The sequence below is a fragment of the Sorex fumeus genome, unplaced genomic scaffold (genome assembly GCF_029834395.1).
Source record: "Sorex fumeus unplaced genomic scaffold, SorFum_2.1 ptg000003l, whole genome shotgun sequence".
Lineage (NCBI taxonomy): Eukaryota > Metazoa > Chordata > Mammalia > Eulipotyphla > Soricidae > Sorex > Sorex fumeus.
In genome coordinates, this window is record NW_026606060.1 from 3,350,539 (window position 1) to 3,377,572 (window position 27,034).

The 27,034-nt window shown below is 45.6% G+C and overlaps 1 protein-coding gene across 1 annotated transcript in view; it reads right to left on the reverse strand.

The window, feature by feature from the left end:
• PPP1R21 (protein phosphatase 1 regulatory subunit 21) overlaps positions 1 to 22,869 on the reverse strand; it is an 82,368-nt gene extending 59,499 nt beyond the window's left edge. Inside the window, exons 1-3 of the mRNA XM_056114774.1 lie at positions 22,686 to 22,869; positions 11,014 to 11,082; positions 2,219 to 2,365 (exon numbers count right to left, since the gene is read on the reverse strand). Coding sequence (XP_055970749.1) covers positions 2,219 to 2,365; positions 11,014 to 11,082; positions 22,686 to 22,742 — 273 coding nt within the window. The 5' untranslated portion in view covers positions 22,743 to 22,869. The remainder of the gene's footprint in view (positions 1 to 2,218; positions 2,366 to 11,013; positions 11,083 to 22,685) is intronic.
• Between the last annotated feature and the right edge of the window lie 4,165 nt (positions 22,870 to 27,034).

Below are 27,034 nucleotides of genomic sequence, written 5' to 3' on the forward strand. Positions count from 1 at the left end.
AAAAGAGCTGGAAGCTCTGATCACGTTCATTCTCATTCGAGACTGTCCCGTGGACTCTGCTCCAACAGCCAGCGCGAGGCTGCACTGACGGGTTGCAGGCCCGAGGCACAAGGGGTTACTCCTTCCCCAAGGGTCTTTGGGAACTTCCAGGACAGGTGAATCTTGACAAAATTTCCCAACTCATTCTACTATATAGATGCTTGCCCTCTCTGTTCCTCCTTTCTCTAAAGAATTCACTTTGGAATCCCTCTAATTGGCTAAAGAATCCCTCCACCTGGGGAAACACATGCACCAAGGCACGGAGACAGAATTATGTTGACTGCCCATCACATGGCAAATACTATCCTTCTTTATGATCTTATTTAATCCTCAAAATAAACCTGGACGTATAATTTTTATTTTGTCAATGGAAAACTGAGGTTGCTTGCATAGCTTAAAAAAATTGTTGAACATTAAAGAGGTATACAGGCCCAGAGGGACAGCACAGCGGGCAGGTGCTTCCCGTGCATGGGACCTACCAGGGTTCCATCCCCAGCACACCATATGGTCCTTCAAACATTGCCAAGAGCAAGCCCTGAATACAAAGCCAAAAACAAGCCCTGTCTACTGCAGGGTGTGGCCCCCAAAAGTACAAAAGTCAATGACCTATATATGACAAACAGAAAGTGAGAGCCTGGGCTATAACTCCGAAGCCTGTGAACTCCAAAGCAATCCAGGAGGCTTCAGACTGACTCGGGTCTTCATCCCATCTACCACCATCATCACGGCCTCGATTGACTAAACTGCAGGAAGCTGTTCTATGCACATGCAAGACTGCATCTCCAGCTCCTGTCATTCCCCTAGAAGAGAGCAATTTTTTTCTTTCAGGGTCGCAACTGATGGTACTCAGGGCTTAGTCCTGGCTCTGTGCTCGGAGATCACGCAGAAGCACCTACAGCTCTAGATGAGGACCAAACTGGGGCCAGCTGCATGCCAGGCGAGCACCTTACCCACTGGACTCTCTCTCCACCCCCCAGAAGCAACTTCTTAATCACAGAATGTTCAAAACCCAAGCATCTTGGAATGGTAAAAACACTGCCCCCCCCCTCTCTATATATATCCAAAAGGGGGGAGTTAGTTTTAAATCTCAGGAAAATGCCAAATTGAGGGGGCAGGGGCTGGAGGTGGCTCGGAGTACATGGGCACGAAGGTGATCCTGCAAGTGTACGGTGACAGGCTTGAATCTACAGAGTCCCCGTGTGCCAAGTGCAATCTTGATAACTCTGCTGTTCACAGTGGTACCCAAGCAAGGTGCAGGAGTGAAGCTCCTGGTGAGCACCACGATTAAAAGGAAGGGAGCAAAATGGCCAGAAGTGCGACCTCCCCGCCAAACCCAGGTCAGGGTATCACAGAACACCCCCCCCCCCCCCCCTGCAGCACCAACACCTTAACCTGCATGCCAAAACAAGTGCCATCAGTGAGCACAGGTGTGGACACCATGGGGCAAAGCTTAGAGAGCACCAGGGCCAAGGTGCAGGGCCCACACACCTGACGTGCATGCACTGCAGTCAGACACGTGTGTTGCACCGGGGAAAGTGAAGGAAAAGGGGAGGGAGGAACTGAAAAAAGAAGAAACTGCATGTGGCAGACTGTGAGCCAAGGGACTGAGTGCCTCTTTCCTCCTTCCTTTCTTTCGTGCAGTGCCATGAATCCCAGGCAAGGCCGCTGGACTCTCACTTGATCAGTGACTTCCTGACAACGTTTCTCATTTTATTTGTCCTGCCTCGGATAAATGGCAAATTGGTAGAACTGAAAGTTACTAATAATTGGACCAAGAAGAGATTTTTCTATCCTTTTCCCATTTATTTTTCAAAAACGAAAATGAAAAATTTTTTCTTTCTTTTTTTTCCCCCTTTTTTCCTTTTTAATTCAGACACTAAATCAGTTATGTGCATGTTGTCCCTAAACACTCCTTAAAACTCACTTTTTAAAATCACTTTTCTGATAAGAAAATACTTCAAGCATTTCGTATATATCAAGAATAAACATCTGCTCTCTTGGTTACGCCCAAATGTAAAAATGCAGGAGAACCAGGAGGATGCTTCTGCTTACACCAGGGGACACCTGCCCCCCACAGCAAGGGCATACTCATGCTTCCGCTCTCCTTACCCACCCTGCTCTTCTGTTTACTCCAGGGGACAGCTGTCCCTCATGGCAAGGGCACACTCTCCTTACCTACCTTGTTCTTCTTGCCCCGGGGCTCACTTAGGGCCAGTTCATCTTGAAGTAGTTCTACCCTCTTGGCCAGCTGCAGATTCCGAAAGGTCAAACTGTCCATTTCTTGTTGCAGTTTTCTCAGTGACTGATCCTTCATTTTAAGTTGTTCCTATAACAGAGTGAAAAGATTCCTTAAAATGTTATAAGGAGGCCAGAGCAACAGTACAGCAGGAAGGACGTTTGCCTTTCACGCGGCCGACCCAGGTTCGATTCCCAGAATCCCATATGGTCCCCCAAGAACCACAAGGAGTAATGCCTGAGTGCAGAGTCAGTAGTAACCCCTGTGCATTGTCAGGTGTGACCCAAAAAGAAAAAAAAATTTTATGAGAAGGGTTAAATAAACCCCAAATCATTTTTGTTTCACCAAAGTATAACCAATAGTTCTTGTTTGTTTTTATTTTGCTTTGTTTTTGTTTGGGGGACAGCCAGCAGTGCTCAAGGCTTATTTCTGATTCTAGGGACACTCCTGGCAGTGCTTAGGGGACCATATGCTATGTAGGGATCTAACCAGAGTTGGCCGCGTGCAAGGCAAGTAATAACCCTTGAATTATCTCTTCAGCCCTGTTCTTGCTTTAGGGAATTAAAGGTGGTCTATGAGTTCAAACCTATACGGCATCGCTCATATTCACGTGTATACTGCCTCAACAGCTATTTTACATCTTTCCTCTTCCTATATTTCGGTGTATGTTCATTTACTCACAGTCAGATATAATGTGCCAGCTGTTCAGAAATGTGCAAGTTATATTCTCCGACATCAGAGTGATAAAGGAACTTCTAGGATGATTTTTTAAAAATTTCTATGGAATTCCTTAAAATGGGCTGCAGCGATAGCTCGGTGGGTAGGGCATTTGCCTTGCACGCAGCCAACCCAGGTTCGATTCCTCCATCCCTCTCAGAGAGCCTGGCAAGCTACCGAAAGTACCCTGCCTTCAGGGCAAAGCCTGGCAAGCTACCCGTGGCGTATTCGATGTGCCAAAAATAGTAACAAGTCTCACAATGGAGACGTTATTGGTTACCGCTCGAGCAAATCAATGAACAGGAGGACAGAGCTACAGTACTATACATGTACATATATGGATGTAAATAAGTGTGTGTGTGTGTGTGTGTGTGTGTGTGTAGGCTTTGGGGACACAACCATCAGTGCTAAGAGTTCACTTTTGTTCTACACTCAGGGGTCAGTCTTGGCAGGTTCTGGGAACTATCTGAAATGCCAGGAATCAAACCCAGTTGGCTCATGCAAGGAGAGTGCCCTAGTCACTGTACTACTGCTCCAGTCCTGAGTTCTTGTATTTTCAGTTTTCTTGGTGACAAAATCATTTTTGACTAAGTTAATTGAAAGCTTAGTACCTGTACTACAAACCGTATCATCCAAAGGGAGAGAGAGAAGGTAAGAGGGAAGGTGCCTGCCACAGAGGCAGGGGGTGGGGAGTGGTGGGGGTGGTAGGAGGGATACTGAGGACATTGGTGGTGGAGAATGGGCACTGGTGGAGGGATGATACTCTATCATTGTATGACTGAAACGTAATCATAAAAGTTTATAAGTCTGTATCTCACGGTGATTCATTAAAAAAACAAAATAATTTTTAAAAAGATAGTAAAACATGTAAGACTGAAAAAATTAAAAAAAAAAAAAAGCAAAAAACAATCCATGCCCAGACACTCAGTAGACATCACATCTTAGCCCCTGTTTGCTCATTCAACCTTTCAGGCCACCACGGAACTCTGCTCACTGTCTCTGGATCCCTGAATCACGCAGCTGCATACGAGGCCACACAACAGTTCATCTCAGCATGCCTCACACTGCATACGTGTATCTCCCGTCACCAGATGAGGACTGGCAGGGAAGGAAAAGTGCAAAGCTGAGCCCCTCCCCCAGAGACTCTGAGGGTCCTGAGTACAGAGACTCATCCTCCAAGCACAGTGAACAAGGCAGGAAAGCCTCACGGAGGCCCACCATGCTTAACGAGTAAAAATAATGGCACGGAGGCCCCAGCAGTAGCGACCAGCTCTGGAAACTGTCAGAGAATGACTTCAGTAATGCCGTGCTGAAGGCCCTTCATGAGTACAGGTAGTCAACAGAAAGTATGAGAGCAGAAACAGAAAAACTGCAATTAAAAGGACAGGCATGAAGAGTATGGACAGTGACATTATAGAAGGGTGGGGCGACAGCACAGTGGCTAAAGCTCTTGGACATGGCCAATCCGGGTTCAATCCCCAGGACCACAGGATGTCCTGAGCCACCAGGAGTGATCCCTGAGCACAGAGCCAGGAGTAAGCCTTGAGCATGGCTGTGTGTGCCCTCTCCCTCTCCCCAAAAAAGACTCCAATAGAAGGTCAGAGCAACAGACTAAGAGCAGCTGAGAAAAACATTGGTAAACTCCAAAAGGAGAGGCAGGAAATCCCTAGAAAACAGCCAAGGATGAGGGCAAAGTCTGCATAGCAATGAAGAGCTGACAGCGAACTATGGGAAGAAAAAATAAGGATCACCTGTTTCTGAGGAGGAGGAAGACAAAGTCAATAAAAAAGCAGGAAAAAAGCAATCATGTAGCACTGCAGCACTGTCCTCCTGTTGTTCATCGATTTGCTCCAGCGGGCATCAGTAACGTCTCCATTGTGAAACTTGTTACTGTTTTTGGCATATTGAATGTGCTATGGGGAGCTTGCCATGCTCTGCCATGCAGAAGCTTGCCAGGCTCTCCAGGAGGGACAGAGAAATCGAACCCGGGTTGGCCATGTGCAAGGCAAACACCCTGCCCGCTGTGCTATCGCTCCAGCCCAAAATAAATCATAGACAACAATTTTCAAGCATTAAGGAGTGAGGAACCAGACCCAAGAAGCTTAAAGTGTCCCAGCAAAACAAAATGATCCAAATGGAAAATCTCCAAAATTCCCATCATGACAAAAGTCAGAGACAGAGACAGAATTCTGAAAGCAGCAAGAAAGAAAGGAACTTACATATAAAAGAACTCTCAACAGATTCACAACAGATCAAATGAGACACTATAGGCCAGAAGAGAAGTGTGGGATATAGTGAAAAAATAAATAAAATAAAACTCGATGAAATGAACACTCACCAAAAATACTCTATCCTGCTACATCACTGTCCGGATTTGAAGGAAAAACACAGACTCTCATGGGGAGACAATGGCTTAGGGAATTCATTGCCTTGAAATCAGTTTTGTAAGTGGCATTAAAGGAGCTTCTGAGGCCAACTAAGCTTGACAAACAAAAACATTAACACAGAAGGCTCAACTAGCAAGGCTCAATAGCTTAGTAAATCCTCAAGACAAGGACTTAATGACCCCATGGTGAGATGTACCACTGTAGCACTGTCCTCCCATTGTTCATCGATTTGCTCCAGCGGGCCAGTAACGTCTCCATTGTGAGACTTGTTACTGTGTTTGGCATATCGAATACATCACGGGGAGCTTGCGAGGCCATGTGGGCAAAAGCTCTTGGTAGCAATACATCACGGGGAGTCTGCTTGCCATGCGGGCGAAAAACTCTTGGTAGCTTGCTGGGCTCTCCAAGAGGGGCGGAGGAATCGAACCTCGGTTGGCCAGGCCGGCCGCGTGCAAGGCAAACACCTTACTGCTGGGCTATCGCTCCAGCCCTAGAGATATACCAACTTTCACAAATTTTCTTTTACTAAACTATTTTTTTTATAATTTCATTACCCATTTAGCTGTAACAAGCAATATAAAATAAATTATTGTGTGCCTGGCTAAGGGGGCAGGCTGGAGGGTTGGTGGGAAAATGGGGACAATGGTAGAGGGAAGGTCACTCAGGCGGTGGGATTGGAATTAAGCACTGAATAACGCCTGTGACAACTGTATTATACTCAACTTTGTAAACCATGGTGTTAAAATAAAGTAAAAATAATAATAATAATAAAGGAGTGTCTATAGAAGACCAAGCAAACTCCTCAGCACTTGCCACACTACAGCACTCAATCCTAGCACTTACGGTTGCCCTCTAGTAAATTAAGACATGTCTGTTCATTCCTAGGAGTTTATTCCTATAAACTTAGGAATTTTATACTTTTTCAATAATATATTCATGATTCATTTTTATTGAATGGTCTATGACTCTTCAGGTTATTTCTTTACATCTATATCTTTCTTCTACTTTTACTTATTAATGCATATACTCAAACTGTCACTGTCACTGTCACTGTCCTCCCACTGTTCATTGATTTGCTCGAGCGGGCCCAGTAACGTCTCCATTGGAGACTTTGTTGTTACTGTGTCTGGCATATCGAATACATCACAGGCAGCTTGCCAGGCTCTGCCATGCGGGCGAAATACTCTCAGTAGCTTGCCGAGCTCTCCGAGAGGTGTGGAGGAATCGAACCGGGTTGGTCGCATGCAAGGCAAACGCCCTACCTGCTGTGTTATCTCTCCAACTCTATGCTATCTCTTCAACTCAAACATTACCTGTAATAGTTTCTAACATAAAGCCATCATTTCCTTTTTAGGATAAAAAACACTTATGCATTTATAGGCCCTGTAGCACTGTCCTCCCATTGTTCATCTATTTGCTCGAGCAGGACCAGTAACATCTCCATTGTGAGACTCATTGTTACTGTGTTTGGCATATTGAATACGTCACGGGGAGCTTGCCAGGCTTTGTCGTGCGGGTGAGATACTCTCGGTAGCTTGCCAGGCTCTCCGAGAGGGCGGAGGAATGCGGAGGAATCGAACCCGGCTTGGCGGCCCGGCTCAGCCGGCCTGCCGCGCACAAGGCAAATGCCCTACTGCTGTGCTATCGCTCCAGCCCAGGCCCATAAATATTCTCCTTAAATTTTAAAAATTCTCCTCTCTTCACTCTTACTAAATTGCATGTTTGCAGGATTTATCTACTTCATGTAAACTTTGCAATGTATTAGCACAGTATGATGGTAAGCATTAGCATAGTATGAATAATAGATTAATTCATGCTATTAATGTTTAAAATTTATATACCTGCATAAAAGAAAGATAAAGTTTTTGAAAAAAATTTTATCAACTTATCATTGTTTTCTAACTTTATGGAATTTCAGAACTTCAGCTTAATTCATCAATATGTGTACAGAGGTCATCACCTCCACAGCCAAAAAAACAAAAAAGATCTCTCTCATACGTGGGATATAAAGAAACATAGTGCAAGGCTCAACTTCTAACACGTTAGTGATCTCTCATGGAAGGACTTAATGATCCCTGGATGGAATACAACAATCTTCACCCTGTTTCCTCTAAGGATACTTTTTTGTAGCATTTACATGGTTTTTCATAACAAACAATACAAAATATATTACTTCGCTTTGGCTTTGGGGCAGGGTTTGGGTTCGGGATGGAAACACCTGAAATATGGTGATGGGAAGGTGTAATGGTGGTGGGATTGGTGTTTGAGTATTAAATGTAATGAAATATTGTGAATTACTTTATAAAATTAAAAATATTTAAAAAATCACTGTTACTGTCCTCCCGTTGTTCATCGATTTGCTCGAGCGGGCCCAGTAACGTCTCCATTGTGACAACTGTTAATGTGTTTGGCATATCGAATACGACACGGGGAGCTTGCCAGGCTCCGCCGTGCGGGCAAGATACTCTCGGTAGCTTGCCGGGCTCTCCGAGAGGGACGGAGGAATCGAACTCGGGTCGGCCATGTGGGCTGCGTGCAAGGCAAACGCCCTACCACTGTGCTATCGCTCCAGCCCATTTAAAAAATAAAATTTAAAAAAATAAAGAAACTTAGTAAGGGAACAACAAAAGACTAAGAGAATCAGAAATGGAGATTTTATGTCTAAAGCTGAGCCTCCTCAGTGTGGGGTGGGTGGAAGGGACCTTGGGACACTGGTGGAGGGAAGCAGTCCTGGTGATGGGGGTGGCACCGGGACAAGGTATTCATGAAAAGTATCATTAGCAGCATTATGAATCACGGTATTCAATAAAAATGGCAAATAAATAAAATACCAAAAATGGAAAAGAAGTCATCAATTTAAAATACGCACAGCGGGACTGGAGCAAAACCACAGCGGGTAGGGTGTTTGCCTTGCCCGCGGCCAACCTGGGTTCAATTCCCAGCACCCCATATGGTCCCCTGAGTACCACCAGGAAAATGTAATGAATGTGATTCCTGAGTGCAGAGCCAGAAGTAACACCTGAGCATCACCAGGTGTGACCCAAAAAGAAAAAACAATGCGCAGCTCTTTGTTGCTAAAATCAATCCTGTTTAATACATGTTTGACAGTAAACAGACACAAGACAGCCGAAGCGACACCATCAGTGCTGGGGCCCCCGGGGAGTGAGGGTGGGAAACAGCACAAAATCACTTTCTCCGGAAGTTCTCCATGTTTGAGTCCATCAAAACAATGACTTTCAACACTTATTTTATAAATTATTTATGAATTATTCTGATTAGTTGGACCAGGAATGTGGCTCAGAGTAAACACCCAGGGCCCATGCATAGTATAGAAGCACCCGAATAAAAGTCAGATTTGCTGAAGATGAAAATAATCCTGTATTATCCTAATACAGGATTATTTTCTTTCAGAAACTGTTCTATACCAATCGACTTTAAGGTTAAGTAAAAACAGAAACAAAATTTAAAATCTAAACACACCTTCTCATGATGATTTTTTGCTGTTGCACCATTTTACTGACAGAGGGCTATATATTACTGTATATTTAAAGCAGTTTATTATTCACTGAAAAACCACCGTGAAGCTAAGAAGAGGTCAAGTGTACTGTATGGTGATTCGAGTACACCGGAACAGCAAAGTAAAACCCACAGGTTGGGGCCTGCAATCTACTGACACCATATGCCTGTGGAAAATAGCGTTAAAAGGTTAGAATGATGTGTTTACTTTAAATAGGAAAACTATTTATTTCTGTTATTTGTAGAAAGCTCTTAATTTTGACTTCATTTCAAAGGTAAATTTAAGCCTGCTCATGTCCAAACTGTCACACACTCAGAGAAATCAGTGAATATTCCCCATATCCAGCAACTCATTGGAGAGGGAAACCCAATATAGCCGAAAGCTCAGAGTAACAGAGGAGGGCCCAGTAGTCCCGGCAAGCAAACTGACAGGGTCATCCTTAACCCTAAGCGTAACGACCACTGCAATGAACCGTGAAACAAAAAGGAGTTCCTTTACGTCCTTATAATTAATCACAAGTTAACTGACATCTCGGCCCCACTAGTCAAACATCCATTTCAAAAGTTAACCATCCCAACCTCTCTTTAAATCTACTTTCAGCAACGAGATGACAATAAATCCTGACTGTCCTCCCAGAACAGTGAGGGCTCAAAGATGATGCTCCCAGGTGATGCTCAGCGAGTCTGCTCAGCAAAGGCAACCTGCTCTCACCACCACAGACATCGCTGCCAGCAACACGGGGACTCACACACGACCAGCATTGGCTGTGAAACACCACAGCCAGCCACTGAACAAGCAAGGGCAAAGCAGCACCACTACGCTGGCGGCAACGTTATCTGGGGAGAGAATGATCCGTGATTTATTTACTCAGAAGAGTGGCTTGACTTGTGAACCCTGACTGAACTTTTACTAATCCTGGTCTGGGCACAGTTTGGAAGGCTCGGGTAAAGTGCCCTGGACCACTTCTCCTGAATCTGGGGGAAGAATGTGCGCAGAGGGGACACACTTAAGGGACAAGTGAACAGCATATTTGTGGGTCATGGTTACCTGAGTGAAGCCACTGAAGGTATGTCACTGGCTGGGGGCTACTCCAGTCAGAGATGAGCCAGGGAGAGTGAAAGAATGAGGTACGCTGCATATTTAACTGAAAGTGGGCCAAGAAGCAATCTATAACCCAGAATTAATTCATCAAATCACACGATCACTGAGAAATTTATTGAATGTCTACCAGAATGAGTTCAAAACAAATTCCTTCATTTCTTATATTTCTCCCTTCCGTTCACAAAGGTACTGTTAGTCAAATCTATTATTCAGTGTTCACATCAGCACAGATTATTACTACTATTAATATTATTATTAAACCGTCCAACTCAAAAGCAAGATTAATTAGCTAAATAATTCTCACTTTCAAATCCAGTACTAGGAGACAACCATCTACTGAAGGCTGAGAACATAAATATGACACAGACCCACTCCAGTGAAGAAGAAGAGTAGAGAAATCCCAGTAACCCATATGAATTTAGCTAAATAGGAGCATTACACAAATTCAACTCTTTAATTTATTTATTTATTTTTTGCTTTTTGGGTCACAGGCGGTAATGCACAGGGGTTACTCCTGCCTCTGCACTCAGGAATTACCCCTGGCGGTGCTCAGGGGACCATATGGAATGCTGGGAATCGAACCTGGGTCAGCCACATGCAAGGCAAATGCCCTACCCTCTGTGCTATCGCCCCAGCCCCTCAAATTTTTTATTTTATTTTGGCTTTTGGGCCATATCCAGCAGTGCTCAGGGCTTACTCCTGGCTCTGCACTCAGAAATTACTCCTGGCAAACTCAGGGGACCATATGGGATGTCAGAAATGGAACACATTGCACTACCTCTCAAACCCCAAATTAAAAATTTTTTAAATAAATTTTAGCTAAGAAAATAAAAAAAAAACATTCTATACCTAAGCAAGTAGGAAAGTGACACACACACTCACAAACACACTATATTTCCTTCCTCTATCCTTAAATCAGTGTCAGAATTGGTACTTCAACCTAAGAAACCAGCTGAATTCCCTGCTTTAAACATTACCACTGATTTGGCTCTCAAGATAAATATCCTGTTACATACCTTTAAAGCAGCAGAATTTGCTTGTTCATCCATAACACCTTTTTTCAGGACCTGATTCTGAGCCCGAAGCTGAAAATAGAGAAAAAATTGTTTTTAATATAGCAATCACCTACAGAAATCACTACATAAGAACCATTACATAGAGTATCTTCTTACATAAATTCGAGAATAGAAATACTCGTCCCTAAATACATATAAAATAAAAATGTATAAAATGACAAAATATATGTCATTTTACAGATGAAGTCACAAAGAGGAAAAAACTGTCTCACAATGTAGAACTATCAACGGCAAATTGAACTAGAATCCTGATTCTTCGGCATGATTCCTTCTATGAAATAAAACCATCTCTCTAAATAAAAACACAAACAGGGACCGAGAGAAAGTATGGCAGGCAGGGTTACTGACACAGGCAGGCTGACACAGGTTTAACCTGCACATGGCCCCTGGGGTCTGCCAGGAGAGGTCTCGAGTGCAGAGCCAGGGGTAAGCCCTGAGCACCACGTGGGTTTGTCCCCAAGCCAAATGAAAATGAAAAAAAAATACAGAGCTGGGATGTAGCTGAGTATAGAGCAGTTGGCTTGCACCTGTGAGACCCAGATTTGATTCCGAGAATATATGTTCTCCTGAGCACCCCAAGAATGACCCGAGTCCCTAGCACCACCAAATACCAATCAAGGTCAGACAAAAATAATAAACACAAAAGCAGGAGGATGGTTCAGTGGCTTAAGGCAGATTTTCTCACCCAAGGGTCCTATGCCCCACATCAGGGGACCCTAGCATATGCCAAGGGGGCCACAGGTGAAAATCACATACATGAGGGGTACACCAGACAGGGGCCAATCAGGAAGCAAAGAGACAGGAAACGTTGAGAAACACTGGTTTAAAGCATTTGTGGCAAGCACGGGCCTTGACTTCAAAGCTGGTGTCTCCCACATGTGCCCAGGGGTCCCTCACAGCTGTTTGCGATCCTGAAAGACATCTCAGTAGCTCCAGAAGCATCGAGGGCAAGCACACGGTCAGCCGCGAAGCCCCGACTCTGGGCATGCGCTGAGGCAATCCTGACAGACCTCCAGTGAGGGAAAAAATAAATACAGTATAATAATAAAAAGTAGGGGGGCTGGAGCAATAGCACAGAGGGTAGGGCGTTTGCCTTGCACGTAGCCAACATGGCCGACACAGGTTCGATTCCCAGTGTCCCATATGGTCCCCTGAGTGCCGCCAGGAGCAATTCCTGAATGCATGAGCCAGGAGTAACCCCTGAGCATTGCCGGGTGTGACCCAAAAAGCAAAATAATAATAATAATAAAAAGTAGGATATTGAAATATGTCATTTTCCTCCAAACCATGGTACACAATCATATGTAAATAATTTGTAAAATACATTCCATTGTAAAATACACTCAACTGAACTAACTGCATGTCTGGAATCAGACAGAAAAGTAAAGCCCAGGCATCAATCTATCCGTGGGGGACACTGCTTAATACAAATCACGATGACAATGGTCTGGGGAAAATGCACAGAGAGGCCACGCCAGGTTGGAAATCAAATGGCAGTTGACTTCTGAACAATAATGTTCATTTTCCACCAAGCACTGTCTTAAGAACTTTGCAGGTGTTACCTCATTGATCTTCACAACCCGTGACGTAGATACTACCCATCACCCCACTTTACAGATGAATAAACAGAGCTACAGAGAAAGTCAGTGGCCTCACCCAGATAAGTCCCTAGCCCCTTTGGCTTCACACCTGATGCCATTAGACAGTATCAGCTACTATGTTACATTATATAGAAAGGAGAAAAGCTCGGACTACTGAGGTAGGGGGAAGCCTCTGAAGAGGACACAGGCTTTTCTCTTCCTAGTTTTCTAACTGAGATACAGCGAATCAAGAAACACACAGCTTGACCAATTTTTGCTTATGTATATATCTACTGAGCTACGACTGGCAGGGTTTTAAAATGAAAAAAATCCACTTTTTTAGTTAAGTGGAAAGTTTTCAACGAGGAGAAAACAGAGCACATAACAGTTCAACATGGCTAGAATAAGCTTCCATATCCAAACCAATACTCTGAGGCCTTTGTAGAGAGACCATGAAAAGTCACATTCTTCTCTAACAAACTGAACAAAGGGGACAATTTTATCTATGAGCTTATATATGTATGCAAATATGTGCAAATATGTATTTCTAATTTGCATAACTCAGATGTTTCTTAAAAACAGGAGGAGGTGGGAAACCCTTGTCAGCAGAATGTCCTTGACCCGGCGCCAGGCTATCTTCACCGGGGCACCTCAGAGGGGGGTGGGGTTGAGCTTTCCCCCCCACCTCAAGCAGAACCCCAGCAGCCGAAATCCTCCAGAACCCAACCACCGCTATGCTCAAGGCCACTCTCCACACGTTCGAACTAGCATCACCAAAGAGGGAACCAGCAGAAAAACCCAGGTATGTGGGAACCCTGTGACTCAATATGTGAGATCTCCAAGCCCGCTCAGATCGGGACTGGACCTCCTCCCCTCAGCTCCCCAGTTTTTCAGTAGCTTGGCAGTCACACCCAGAAACTTCCCCTGGTGCCATGTAATCTCATCAAAGCCAAGACCCAGAGACTAAAATAAAGCTCCCAGAAGAGAGCGCTGCAGAATTTTCTGGGGTGTGTGTGTGTGTGTGTGGCCACATTCGCTGCCCCATGACCTCTTATACTCTAGCCCACTTACTTACCAAAAGTAGCACACATTTGTTTGGTTTTAACATACTTGCTTGTATTCTCTTATATTTGGGCTTAAATGGCTCCAGAATGAAATACAACAAGCTTCATACACTTTCTCTTACTGTGGTGAAAAGGTCACACTAGTGGGATTGGTGTTTGAATATTACCTGTAAGGAACTACTGTCATTACAGCCACTGCAACTCTCCACATGCTCGGATGAGCCTCACGCACAAAGGAACCAACAGAAGAACCCAGGTGCGTGGATCCCGGGGTTGAGATCTCCAAGCCTGCTCAGATCAGGACTGGGCCTCCTCCACCCAGATCCCCCATTTTCTAGTAGCTAGGCAGTTACAACCACAAACTACCCCTGGTGCCATGAAATCCCATCAACGGCCAAGATCCAGAAACTATAAAACAAAGCTCCCGGAAGCGCACGGCTGCATTTGCGGCTGCATGACCTCTAATAGTCTAGTTCTCCTTCTCGGAAAACCCGGCAAGCTACTGAGAATATCCTGCCCGCACGGCAGAGCCTGGCAAGCTCCTGTGGCATATTCGATATGCCAAAAACAGTAACAATGATTTGTCTCATCCCCCTAACCCTGAAAGAGTTTCCAGTGTGGCACTGTTGGGAAGGACGAGTAAGGAGAGGCTGCTAAAATCTTAGGGCTAGGACAAATGCAGACGTTACTTGTGCCCACTCGAGCAAACTGATGAATAACGGGATGACAGTGATACAGTGGATGAACTACTGTAAACTACTTACATGAAAATAAAATAAATAAAAATTAAAAAACCCTTGTCAAATAGCTAGAATAGTTGAATAGTTCATCTTAATCTGGGTATGTGAAACTAAATAGAAAATGCTGATATTCAACATTTTCAGCAACAGACAGAGTAAAAACACAAGCATTTTCTATGTTTAGGAAATGAAGAATCCTAGCTCACTATCACGAGGGAGAAGACCCAAACGCTCCTTTCGCCTGACTGGGCAACAGAAACTTGGGAAATTCATTTAACTGTCTGAAGTCTGTTATCAAGTCTATAATCTGAGTATATACTTTCACCTCATCTTTCTTCTGGAAAAATCCAGATTATGAAATCCACGTTAAAGCTCTTTCAACTGTGAAGTGCTCCAGAGGAAACAGTGCCACTATTAGCAGCAGAGAAAGGATTAACCGATAACTTTATTACAGCCTGTGTAGAAGATGGCATTTGCTAGATCATATGGGGCAAGAAGAACTTAAAACTTTAAAAGAGGAGACAAAAGATAATAGCAATATAGTATTTTCTGCCTAAAAAGACAGTATAATCATAAATTCTCTAGACCAGGGTGCCGACCCATGGCCTGTAGGCCAAACTCAACCACCTTTTAAAGTTTTACTATCACACTGTTCATTGTCTGTGGTTGTGTTTGAGGCCCAATGGCAAAGATGGCATTTATTATCGGGCTCTTTACAGGGAAAGCATATAAAAAACCTTGCGTCTGAAGTCTGGAAGAAACAGAACTCTAAACTGATGAACACAATATGTTCATCAGGCAGTACGTTATGCTCTAAGCTATACAGGGTACAATGTGCTACGGGCTATCTATGTAACAAAATTCAAGAAACTGCTCCCAACCTACAGAGTCAAAAATCAGCAACGCTACTTCAGTCCTGAGCTTTCCTCTTAAATCCTTGCCCTGATTTTGGTCTATGATGTTTTCTCTGTGTTCTTCTTTAGAAGCACCTAATGTCTCGGGATCAAGTTTTCAGATCAAAGAACTGATCAGTTCCTATAGGATCATAGGACCAGAACCACAATTAAGGTAAGGTAAAGGCCCTCCCGTTGATCGTCGATTTGCTCAAGCGGGCCCAGTAACGTCTCCTTTGGAGACTTTGTTGTTACTGTGTCTGGCATATCGAATACTCTCGGTAGCTTGCCGGGCTCTCCGAGAGGGGCGGAGGATTCGAACTCGGGTCGGCCGCTTGTAAGGCGAACGCCCTACCCGCTGTGCTATCACTCCAGCCGAACCACAATAGTTGGGTGAAATGACAATTAAAAAAAAAAAAAAAACCTCAGGGGCTGGAGCAATAGCACAGCAGGTAGGGCAAATGCCTTGCATGCGGCTGACCCAGGTTTGATTCCCAGCATCCCATATGGTCCCCTGAGCACCGCCAGGAGTAATTCTTGAGGGCAGAGCCAAGAATAACCCCTGGGCATCGCTGGGTGTGACCCAAAAAGAAAAAAAAAAAACCTCAACGTTCCTTTTTCAGAGAGTTGAAGAGGAGGCGCTTCCAGAGCATCCAAGAACTCAGCAGAACCGGGGACACTGGCAGCGATTCTTGGCCAACGGGGGCCTTCAGTGCTTGGGTCTGAGGATCTAGTGCTCTCAGCCTGGCAGCAAGGGCTGTGCAGTGCCAAGAACCCAGCCAGAGTTGGCCACAAACAAAGCGAGCGCCACACCTTCACACAGACTCGCTCTCCAGCCTCACTCTCATTTTTAAGGCACATCTGTTAAATACTTAAGGTAAATGAACAGCCAACTCTGTTAACAAGAAAAGTGACACTTTCAAATCACTGCTCTGGGCAATAAATTCTAGCAGAGCAGAGGAAAATGATTTTATATCTTCCTGCGGGGAAATAAAAACAAAACAAAATGTTGCTTACAAAACTAATAACATCTCAAACACGGTTTTAATGGAAGTGCCTAACAGAAAATGCAGCCCTTTTCAAGGGATAATGAAGATATCTCTGTATCACTGGGCAGGCCATGGCCACAGCCCTGCTAATCCTATTGTGGCATTTGGGATGTTCCTACATGTCAGCGTCACCCCACCACATGTGACTGCGGTAATGAGCCAGCAGCAGCCGGGCGGCAAATGCACGGAGGCTCTGCTTTAGCAGAAGGGCCAAGACCACCACACGGCCCCCAGGCCTCTGGGCACGAGTCTGCAGATGCTGGCGCACACAGAGGTGACCGGGACAGCCGGGAAGAGCGACTCACCGGGGGACAAAGAGCCCTTCCCGGCAGCTGTTCCGCTCCTTCCCTGCGAAGACTAATACCTCGGAATCCCAACCAAGCCCTCTTGGTCTTCCCTCTCATGTTCGCGCCCTGGAATCTTCTGGTTCTCTTATCTTTATACTTCCGCATCTACTGATCATCCTCCAACTGTTCTAGAAGCCCACTTGCCATCCCACGTCTTCCTTCCTCCCGACGTTTCCCCTAAGCACTCCCAGCGTCCTGGAACCCCTGGTGGGCTCGCCCCTCACTCCCTTTGGCACTCACAAGACCTCAGATTAGACTGTTCCTTTTAAAATTGACTTTTTTTAAGTAGTAAAAAAAAAATTAAACAGAAACAAAATAGTGCATGTGATATTTACTAATTTAGGGCTCATTTCTGTCTGCTCATCTCCCATTTGCCAAAAGAGCTGCCCTTCAAGGCAGAGACAATATACAGCATTTGCTGTCTACAAAACAAAAAACAGACAACAAAATCGATGGAGAGGGAAGGTACTTCAACAACTTTTAGGTAGCGATTGTGAAAAAGGTGTTTAAATTTAAGGCATCATATAAGAACTGTCACCACTTCCCCAGTCCCTAAGTGCTTCAAGGCCTACCTGAGGCCAAGACTCCACAGCCGCCTGAGCCCAACTCGTTAATGAGCAGCCTGTCCTCTGTAGCACAGGTTCTAAAGAGCACGGCTTTGGGTCTCTAAGCTAGAGGGTAGAGACAGAGCGCGCCAAGAACTCTCCCCTGCTCCTCTGGCAATCAGTGACAAGGCAACTGGGCCACTGAGGGCCTTACTGCCTTCCATCAGCACTGTGAGGAAGACACAAGCACCTTCTTATCTCAGCTGCCCACAGCCTTCCGGATCTTAGAAGCATTTTAATCTCGCTTTTCATGCGCTGGACATTTTGATATTTACATGTATCTTATAATACTATAAAATATTTAAATATGTGGTTTTTCTCCTTTTTTGGGGGGGAGGGGGATTGGGGGGACCAGACCTAGCTGTGCTCAAGGATGCCTCCTGGCTCTGCACTCATGAATTACTCCTGGCGGGCACAGGGGGACTATATGGAATGCTGGGACTTGAACCCTGGTCAGCCACATGCGAAGCAAATGCCCCATCTGCTATGCTATTGCTATTGCTCTGGCCCTATATGTGACTTTTCATAATTACAAATATGTAGAGAACAGATGGACGGAAGACCAGCTAAGGCTCACCCAAATCCTGACTCAAAGCTTCCGGTACTAAAGTCCCTGGCAGAGAAGGGCCAGGAACCCTGAACAGAACGATCCAAAAGATCCTTCCAGATTTGCACTGAAACTCTGCAGTTGAGGGCAGGGAGAACTGGCTCGGTGGGCTGAGTACCTGCTAGACAACGCAGGAAGCTCAGGTACGATCCCCAGCGCCAACCACCCGCAATCCTCCTGACACCACCAAGTGTGACCCTAGAGCACGGGTGTTGCTCGAAAACCAATGAAACCAAACAAAGCTTTGAAATGCTGGTGACCACTTAGTCTTTCCTGTCCTTACTTGGGGAGAGAGCCATAGGCCTGCACTTTGCAACTGGGGGCATCCCGTTGGCTGAATGAGCAGGACGCCCCCAACCCTCCGAGAGTCTCACTATTCCAAGCGTAGAAGCATCACCTGCGTGTGGAATTTCAGGCCCCACCCGAGACCCACTAGACCCGAATCTGCAGTCTGAAAACACCTTGGGGTGAGTCACGAGTCATTTCCACTTGCAATGTTCTCAGCTGAGTTAGCACTGTCCAAAGGGCGGCGAAGAGCTACACGTGCTTATCTTCATTTATTTCCATTTTTTCCCATCTAAAATTCAATTCCTTGGTTGGACTAGATACAGTCCAAGCGCTCACCAGCCGCGCACAGCTACCCTGCCCTCCAGTGCCAGCAGAGAATGCACCTGTTCTCACTGAACATGCTACAGGCGGCAATGACAGACTACAACTACAACCAACTATAAAATTCTCCCACCTTTACCAGCTGACCCCACACATCACAGTACAAAAAGCGACACTCTCAGGGCTGGAGCGATAGCACAGCGGGTAGGGCGTTCGCCTTACAAGCGGCCAACATGGCCGACCCGAGTTCGATTCCTCCGCCCCTCTCGGAGAGCCCGGCAAGCTACCGAGAGTATTGGATATGCCAGACACAGTAACAACAAAGTCTCCAATGGAGACGTTACTGGGCCCACTCGAGCAAATACATGTGTCTAAGAAGTTCCCCAAATCCATCTCCTTCATACCTAAAACTACTTAGAGGCATACATTTTGAAGAAAACTACTGACGAAATAAAGGACTGTCCAGCCTTTTTTTTTTTTTTAAGTATCTTGATAAAAAGCTTTGAAAACATCATCAGAACAGAATCTACCCTACAATGCAGCCCTCAAGCAGTGCTCTCCAGCTCAGGCTTGTTATCCCATAGATTGCGGGAACTGATGGCAAATTCAAATTCAGTAAATCCAGGTGATTTACCCTAGAATGTGAATATCTAAACTATTCCCAGATACTGATTCTGCTGATCCTGAGACAGTAACACAACCACGAGGAGGACAGAACTTAAAACGTTTTCCCGTAGAGCCAGGCCAAAGTGCAGTTCTGCAAAGAAAGCAGGCGGAAACCAAATGAGGCAGAACTGCATGCTCAGCTCCACAGCACCAGACATCAGAGCAAGCAGCATGAAAGGCTCTTGAAGTCTTTCGAAATAGTTTTCCTTTCTTCAGATTTTGGGGCACACTGGCGCAGCGCTCACTCCTAACTCTGCACTCCGGAACCACCCCCGGTGATGCTCAGTGGACCATCTGGGGCACCGGAGATTAACCCAGGCCAGCTGAGAGCAAGACACGCGCCTACCCACTGTATTCTCTCTCCAGCCCCAGAGGGTCTTAGACTCTTCATTGACAGCTCAGTAACTGCGTCTTGAGCATCACTCCAACCCAGCTCACAGAAACAGCTTGAGTCTACCACCTAATAATTGTATAAATCTTTTGAAGTCAGCCCCTCCACATTCTTCTCTTCCACACTTGCCTGAAGTCTGAAAACGGAACAGACCCCAATGACCTGTAAGTGCTCGAACCAGGAGGTCTTAATTCCCAGAACCTTTTACTAAGTTTACACTCAGGAACTCTCTAACTTTGTTTTAGCGACCTGCCTGCCTCAGAAATTCTCATCTGCTTTGGCCTCCACAATTCACCTTCTATTCTATTAAACTCAGTCTCTTCCTTCTCACAGGACAAGAGATTCTGAGCACAGTTCTTAAGCCCATTCCTGGAACACTGGCTGAGTCACACTGGACAGCAATGAGACGTGACCGACATCCTACGTGTGTCAGGGAGGATGCCTGCTATCTCCACATGTATTCCTTTTGCTACAGATCATGAGGGAATCCTTCTTCTTTGTACCCTAATAGAAGCAAAAAGACATTCATCATCAATCCTCAATTTCTCCTTCAAGGAATACTAATGAAAAGGTAAATACCAGGCCTGAAGAAATAGCAGGACTAGAGCAGGAGGTCTTTCCCTGAGTACCTCAAGACCTGACCCCAGAGCTGGAAGTATACCCCTGGGCACTGCCAGGTGTGACAGCACGCGTGTGCGCACGCACTCACACACACGCACACACACACACACACACGCACACACAGAGTCCTATTCCAAAGGCAGAGGATTAAAGGGAGCATAGATCTTTTCTTAAAAAATGCCTGGCATTAGATGTGACAGAAAACACAAAGCACATGAAATCCTTTGAGCAGTCTCTGTTCTCCTTCGTCCTGAAATTTCTATCACACTACAATTAAGAGTGAAATGTGCTCCGGCCCAGAAGGGGATAAAAGGTCAATCCTGGCAGCCCTCCTCCAGTCACTTCTGGCCTCTCTATTTCCCCCCCTTACAGTCTTCCCAGAAGGGTCCCCATGGTCTCCCAGAAGTGCTCCACTCAGATCAACTTTGCTAGTTCAACTCTCTATACGTGAATCACTCCCAATGTTCCAGATCCAACCTCTCAGCTGGTCCCCCCTCCCATGGGAATTTTTAACCGTCACATAACCTCAAGCTACTGTGTGCACAGGACAACCTCACTGCGCCTCCCGATCCAAAAACTCCCTGACTAACCAATACCTGTGGGTGTGCCCCTTCATTCCCTGCAGTCAGGTCCCCTCAACTCAGAACTGCGGGGTCAGCTCTCGTGTCCCTCTCCACCAGGTGACACAGAACGGGAGAGATCCAAGGACCAGTGCCTTACCCTCTCCTCACACCCCGCCCAAGTTTGACACGCCCTGCAGCCATTCAACAGAGACCAGATAAAAAATATTGCAGGAGACAGTAATCAGGCATGTAGGCCCCACTGAGCATCTCAAAGTCACTCTGCTTGTCTAGTCCTATGTTATTCTCCCCCAAACTAGCCCGAGAGATTAGAGCCTCCCCTCATGCCAGTCCATCCTGCAGGTGCCCTGCTCAAAGAAATGTCACCTACTGCTTAAAAAGCTTCGGCACCTGTTAACTCAATACAGTTAAAATGTTAATTTGACATCCGTGATCCTGACCACTCTGCCAAGATCTGAGTTTTCAGGTGAGCATGCTCTGGTGGTCCCTTTGCCTGGACGCTTTGCCCCTTTCCCATCATCTCTTCTGAGGAGCCACTGAAGAGACACTTGTCCCACTGAATCTTAATTATGTACAAATCCTATTAAAAGGCCTCTAGAGGCAAGTATGCTCCCTCACCGCTACAGACCCTGTCTGTTATAACACATAGTAGCTGTCTCTTGAATAAAAAGAGTTTACAAGTACAGAAAGCATCATTTATCTGTTTTTCTTTGGGGAAGCTAGTTACTTCGCAGAGCAGTCACTCCACTGCTCAAAACATTTTTAGAACCTCTTGTGTCATTTGGAATTCCTCTCTCAGCCTCTTGACTCTCTACAGAAAAAAAAACTGTCCCTTTTATTGCACATGCATGAAATACTTTCACCCCAAAATAGTAAAGCCAAGTTTGAGAAACGCAACCCGACATCCATCCCCTTGTCATATGGATTTGCCCCAAACAACCTGTGAAACTTTCCAACAAGAAATTTCTCCATCGAAGGATGAAAATTTGACATCATTGACACTGCTTCACAAAATGCTTAAGATAATGACAAACGGAAAAGGAAGAGAAGTTAGTCCATGCTCTCCAGAGGCTCTGGTTTGCTGATGAGAAGATTTAAATGCTTATGTTTGGGAATGTTTCCTTTATTTTCCAAAGAATCCTTTATTTCACCTTGCTCAATATTTGTTACAGGAAATCCTAAGGGGTGTGTGTGTGGGGGGGGGATTCTATAAGCTGTACAATGAGGGGCTACTTCAGTGAGCCTTCGCGCTCATTAAAAAAGTAAACGGAATGAATGGATTTCCCAAAGATGCAAGAAGCTGCCTTTGGAACTTCCCGAGACTATTCCGAGGGCCAGAAGCAGCACGCCCCTCTCCCACAGCAAGAGCTTCCATCATGGAAAAGACCCAAGCACACAGCTCTGGGTCTGCAGGCACAGGCACTATTACAAAACCGGTGTCAAAACCCAAATCGAACGGTCTACGTGAGAGGATACTTTTCTTTCAAGCATGAAGCAACATTGTATCGTCCATACGTGTAAAACAAAGATGCACACCAAGTTCTGGGCTTCCCCTGGAGAGAAACAGCAGTGGACGGCGGAGGCCCCTGCTCCCGCTTGGCCCGGCCCGCCTGCAGCGAGGTGCTGGGCCCGGAGCAGGTGGCGCGGGCAAGGGGAGGCGAGCCGGTCCCGCGCTCTGGGGGTCACCGGCGGCCACCCAGACTGACTCCGGGCGTCCTCCCCATCCCCGGCTGCATCCTCGCCCGCGTGCCCGCGGGAGGGCAGCGGCGTCTCCTCCTCCCCGGCCCGGCCCCTCCGCCCCGCGTCCCGGGCGCAGCAGGACTCGAACCCGGGCCCGCCGCCCCGCCCGGGGAGGGTACCTTGGAGTACTCCTGAGCCAGCTTCTGGTACTTCCCCTGCAACTCCGCCGAGGCCATGGCCACCCCCGCCCCGGCCAGGCCGGGCTGCCCGCACGGCTCGGCCCCGCCCCCCGCCCCCAGCCCCGGCCGCGCTGCCCGCCCGGGACGGCTCAGCCCGAGCTGCCCGCTGGGCCGCCGCCGCCGCCGCCGCGCCTCCTCCCCCACTTCCGGGTTCGCCCGGTGGGAAGGGGCGGAGCGCGCTGGAGGCGGGGGCTGCCGGGGGCGGGGCGACGTCTAGCCGCCACGCCCCGCCCCGCGCAGGCCGGCCCGTGCGTGCGCAGCCGCCGTGGGCACTTCGGCCCCGCTTGGGCCGCCTAGAGGCGCCATCTTGACGCAGGATTCAAGATGGCGACCTGGAGCGGGGCAAAGGGGGTTCGCGGAGGGAAGGCAGTGACGGGCGTGCGGGATGGGCCGGGGACGCGTACACGCAACTGCGCGGGGCGCGGACTCGCCTCCGAGCTCGAGGGAAAAGCTTTTCTCTGATTTGGCTTAGGCTGACTTGGTCCGAGCGGCACGTCTATCGCGCCCGTGAACTGCCACCGGATGCTGTGAATTCTTACGCGGCATTTAAAAGCGCCCAGATCTGTCTGGAGCTCTGCGTCTTGTAGGCACATGCACTATTACAGAATAGGTGTAAAAACAAGTCGTGTGGTCTACATTAGAGGATACATTTTTTTAAAGCAACATTGTATTGTTCTTAAAACAAAGAGATGCACGTCAGGTTCTAGGTTTCCTCTAGAGAGAAACGGGGCAATAAAAAAACCTTTTTTAAAGTCCATACGAGGTAATAAATGTAGGGATTTTAGTAACGGTGTCATTTTAGAATGCTTGGAATTTCCTGTTATTTAAAATCTACACTAGCCGAGTTTGCTCGTTTGGCAATAAGCCTAGCATTTTTTTTTTCATTGCCTTGCAAGGCATTGAACTCGGGGCCTCTCGTATGCAAGGTCTGCTGCTCAGGTATACACTTTGCCCTAAGCCTAAAATTTTGCAGTGAAAAATTGAGACTGCTTTTATCAGACTTTGTGATGTGTAAAGTGACAGACTTTTCAAATGTGTTCTTTATACTTTTGCTATTAGCCTGGTCCTATTGTCTTGCAAACATTCAGATCAATTTGAAGGTAGGGGGGGCACACCTGGTAGTCAGGGCTTACTCCTGGCTCAGTGCTCAGGGATCTCTCCTGGCCCAGCTCTGGAACATACGAAATGCTGGGGGTGCCAGGAATTGAACAGGGGTCAGCCACATGCAAGACAAGCACCTATCCACTGTACTATCTCGTCCCCAACAATTTTTTTTTAATTAACATGATTATGCTCCACATCACCAAGCAGAAAAATTACATATTGTAAGTATTTCTGTGGCTTGAAACGTAATGGAATTTTTCAGCATTTAAAAATAAAATGCCATCTCAGAAAGAACATTCCAAAGAAAGAATGTGCAACTTTGGCTTGAGAGTCTGCTTCACTAACTTCAGAGATGTATTTTCCATTGCTTAATCTAGTTCCTCTGTCTAATGTATTGTTTTCAAACTGAGTTGCTAAATCTGTATATTTTTAAATTAGGACTCTCTTCCTCAAAAGACCCTCCTGAATGAAAAAGGCAAGCCACAGTGCACATGTTTGCAGCATATATGTTCCACAGAATACATATGTAAGGTAAAGGCCCTCCCGTTGATCGTCGATTTGCTCGAGCGGGCCCAGTAACGTCTCCATTGGAGACTTTGTTGTTACTGTGTCTGGCATATCCAATACTCTCGGTAGCTTGCCGGGCTCTCCGAGAGGGGCGGAGGAATCGAACTCGGGTCGGCCATGTTGGCCGCTTGTAAGGTGAACGCCCTACCCGCTGTGCTATCGCTCCAGAATACATATGTATTTATCCAAATACATAAAGAGCTCTTACAAATCAACAAGAATAAAGGTAACTTATAGAGAGAAAGAAAAGCAACTTCAATAGGCACCTCATAAAATAATTAAAATACACACATGTTCATTAAGCATCGAAAAGAGTGTTTAGTTTGGTTAGTGACCAGGAGGAAGTGAAATTAAAACCACAGAAGACACCAACTACGCCCAAGCAAACGGCTAAAATTAAAGACTGGCAACTGTTAAAAAGGAAAAAAAAGAAAAGAAAAAGAAAAAGAACCAAGAGAAACTCATGTATACCCAGAAATTTAAGAAGAGTTATATTTTCTGACATTTGGGGAGAGTTTAGTACTGAATACTCAAAGATACCCGTGTTCATTATCTAGAATTCTTTTAGGGGAGAGTCAGCCTTGTAGTGCCTGTACTATCCTACTGGCCCCAAGAACTTGATTATTCTGAAAGGAAGAAGCTGAGCAGAGTTATATGATGGGCTATATTTCTATGTGTTTTGGTTACACAGATCTAAGTCCCAATGATTCCTTCTGAAGTACCTTTGTGTGTGGGGGGGGGCTACACTTTTTTTAGTAATTACATTTTACAGTAACAAAAGTTTATTTTAATTCAATAGTTTCATAGGATTGTCAGCAATAATCCCTGACCTTCTCCTACAAATTATACTTGTAGGGGAAGTTGTAAATAAAGGTCATTTGGGAATTATTGAAAATATGAAAGTACTATGATTATTAAATCATTCAAAAGCATATTGTGTTGACTTTCAGTGGTTACCTTACTATAGTAAGTATAAGCATTAATTTAAAATGCTATATACCTGAAACCTATGTAATGCTATAAATCAATGTTAGTTTTTAAAACATACTGTTTCCAGATTTTATATTTTCAGTTGTAGGTGTCAAAAAACAGGTTTAGAACTCTCTGTGCTAGTTTCACTCCATCACTAGTCACCAAACTCTATGACTGAGATCATGAATAACTCAGTGTATATATGGGTGGATGTAAGAAAAGGATTTCAAAAGCATCTCAAGGCCCTTTAGATGACTGTCCTGGTTATTATTTATATTTTTAATCCAGTGGGGAAAAGGCACATCACTATAACATAAATTTAAACAAACAGAGGAAGGGACTGGAGAGATTTGACAGCAAGTAAGGCACTTGCCTTCTGGGTGGCTGACCCGGACTTGATCCCCAGCATCCCATGTGGTCCTCCAGGTGCACCAGGAGTGATGCCTAAGAGCAGATACCTGGGGAAGCATACATTAAGGTACTTGCCTTAATATAATGGTAGTATAATAATATAGTAATATATTATGGTAGGTCCCTCCTGGTTTGATCCCTACTACGGCATCTGGTGTCCTGAGCACTGTCAGGTGTCATTTCTCAGCACAGAGCCAGGAATAAACCCTGAACACCTCAGGGTATAATCCCTCAACTCTCTACAAAGGGGAAAGGAGATTGTATTACTTCTTTCATAGTATTATTAACTAAAGTACAAATTTCCTGTATTCAAATTCCCTTGATAGTCTTCACTAGTCATTAATTTTCACCCACGGTCTTTTTTCTGTTCCTCTTGACTCTGACAGTTTCTTAGACTTTCTTTATTTTTGATGACCTGAGCAGTTTGAGGCTCATTGGCCAGGGAGTTTGCAGATTGTACCTCACTTGGAATTTGCTTAATGTTAGTTCATCAATACTCAACAGAGTTTGGGTTTCTGGCCAAAGAATCAGAGAGGTCAAGTGCCTGTTTTAGCATGTCATTTATCATGTCAAACAGATACTGGCAGCCTTTCAACTTGATCGTCTTGATAATCTTTGAGATACTCATCTTGGTAATAAATTACACTTTCATGTTAAAGAGCTGTGTTTTCTTGAGGCTGGAGTCTTCCTTTTCTCTATTCTTCTGCCCTTGGACTCTGATTTAGTCCATTCTGACCTGGCACTTGCACATACTCTAAAACAAAGAACAATGGGTGAAAAGATCAGATATGGGAAAACAGGGTGTACTGGCTTATTTGATCTTCTGGAATATGGAAGACAGAGAGAGTGAAAGAAGTGGAAAGTGAAGATTAACTCCTCTTTTTCCGGATGTGCACTCCTGAATTCTACCCTCTGAGCATCATGTGTATATGTACGCATGTGCGTGAATATGTGTGTGGGTTAAAATATGCATAGTATAAAATTTTAACCATTTATAAGTGCGCAATTTGGTGGCAATAAGTACATTTGCAGCCCGGCAAGCTACCGAGAGTATTCGATATGCCAAACACAGTAACAACAAAGTCTCCAATGGAGACGTTACTGGGCCCGCTCGAGCAAATCGATGATCAACGGGAGGGCCTTTACTTTACTTTTAAGAAATCACCGTGCTGTTCAGCTCCTGAAGCGTTTCATCTTCTCCAACTGAAACTCAGCGTGGTTAGACATGAACTCTC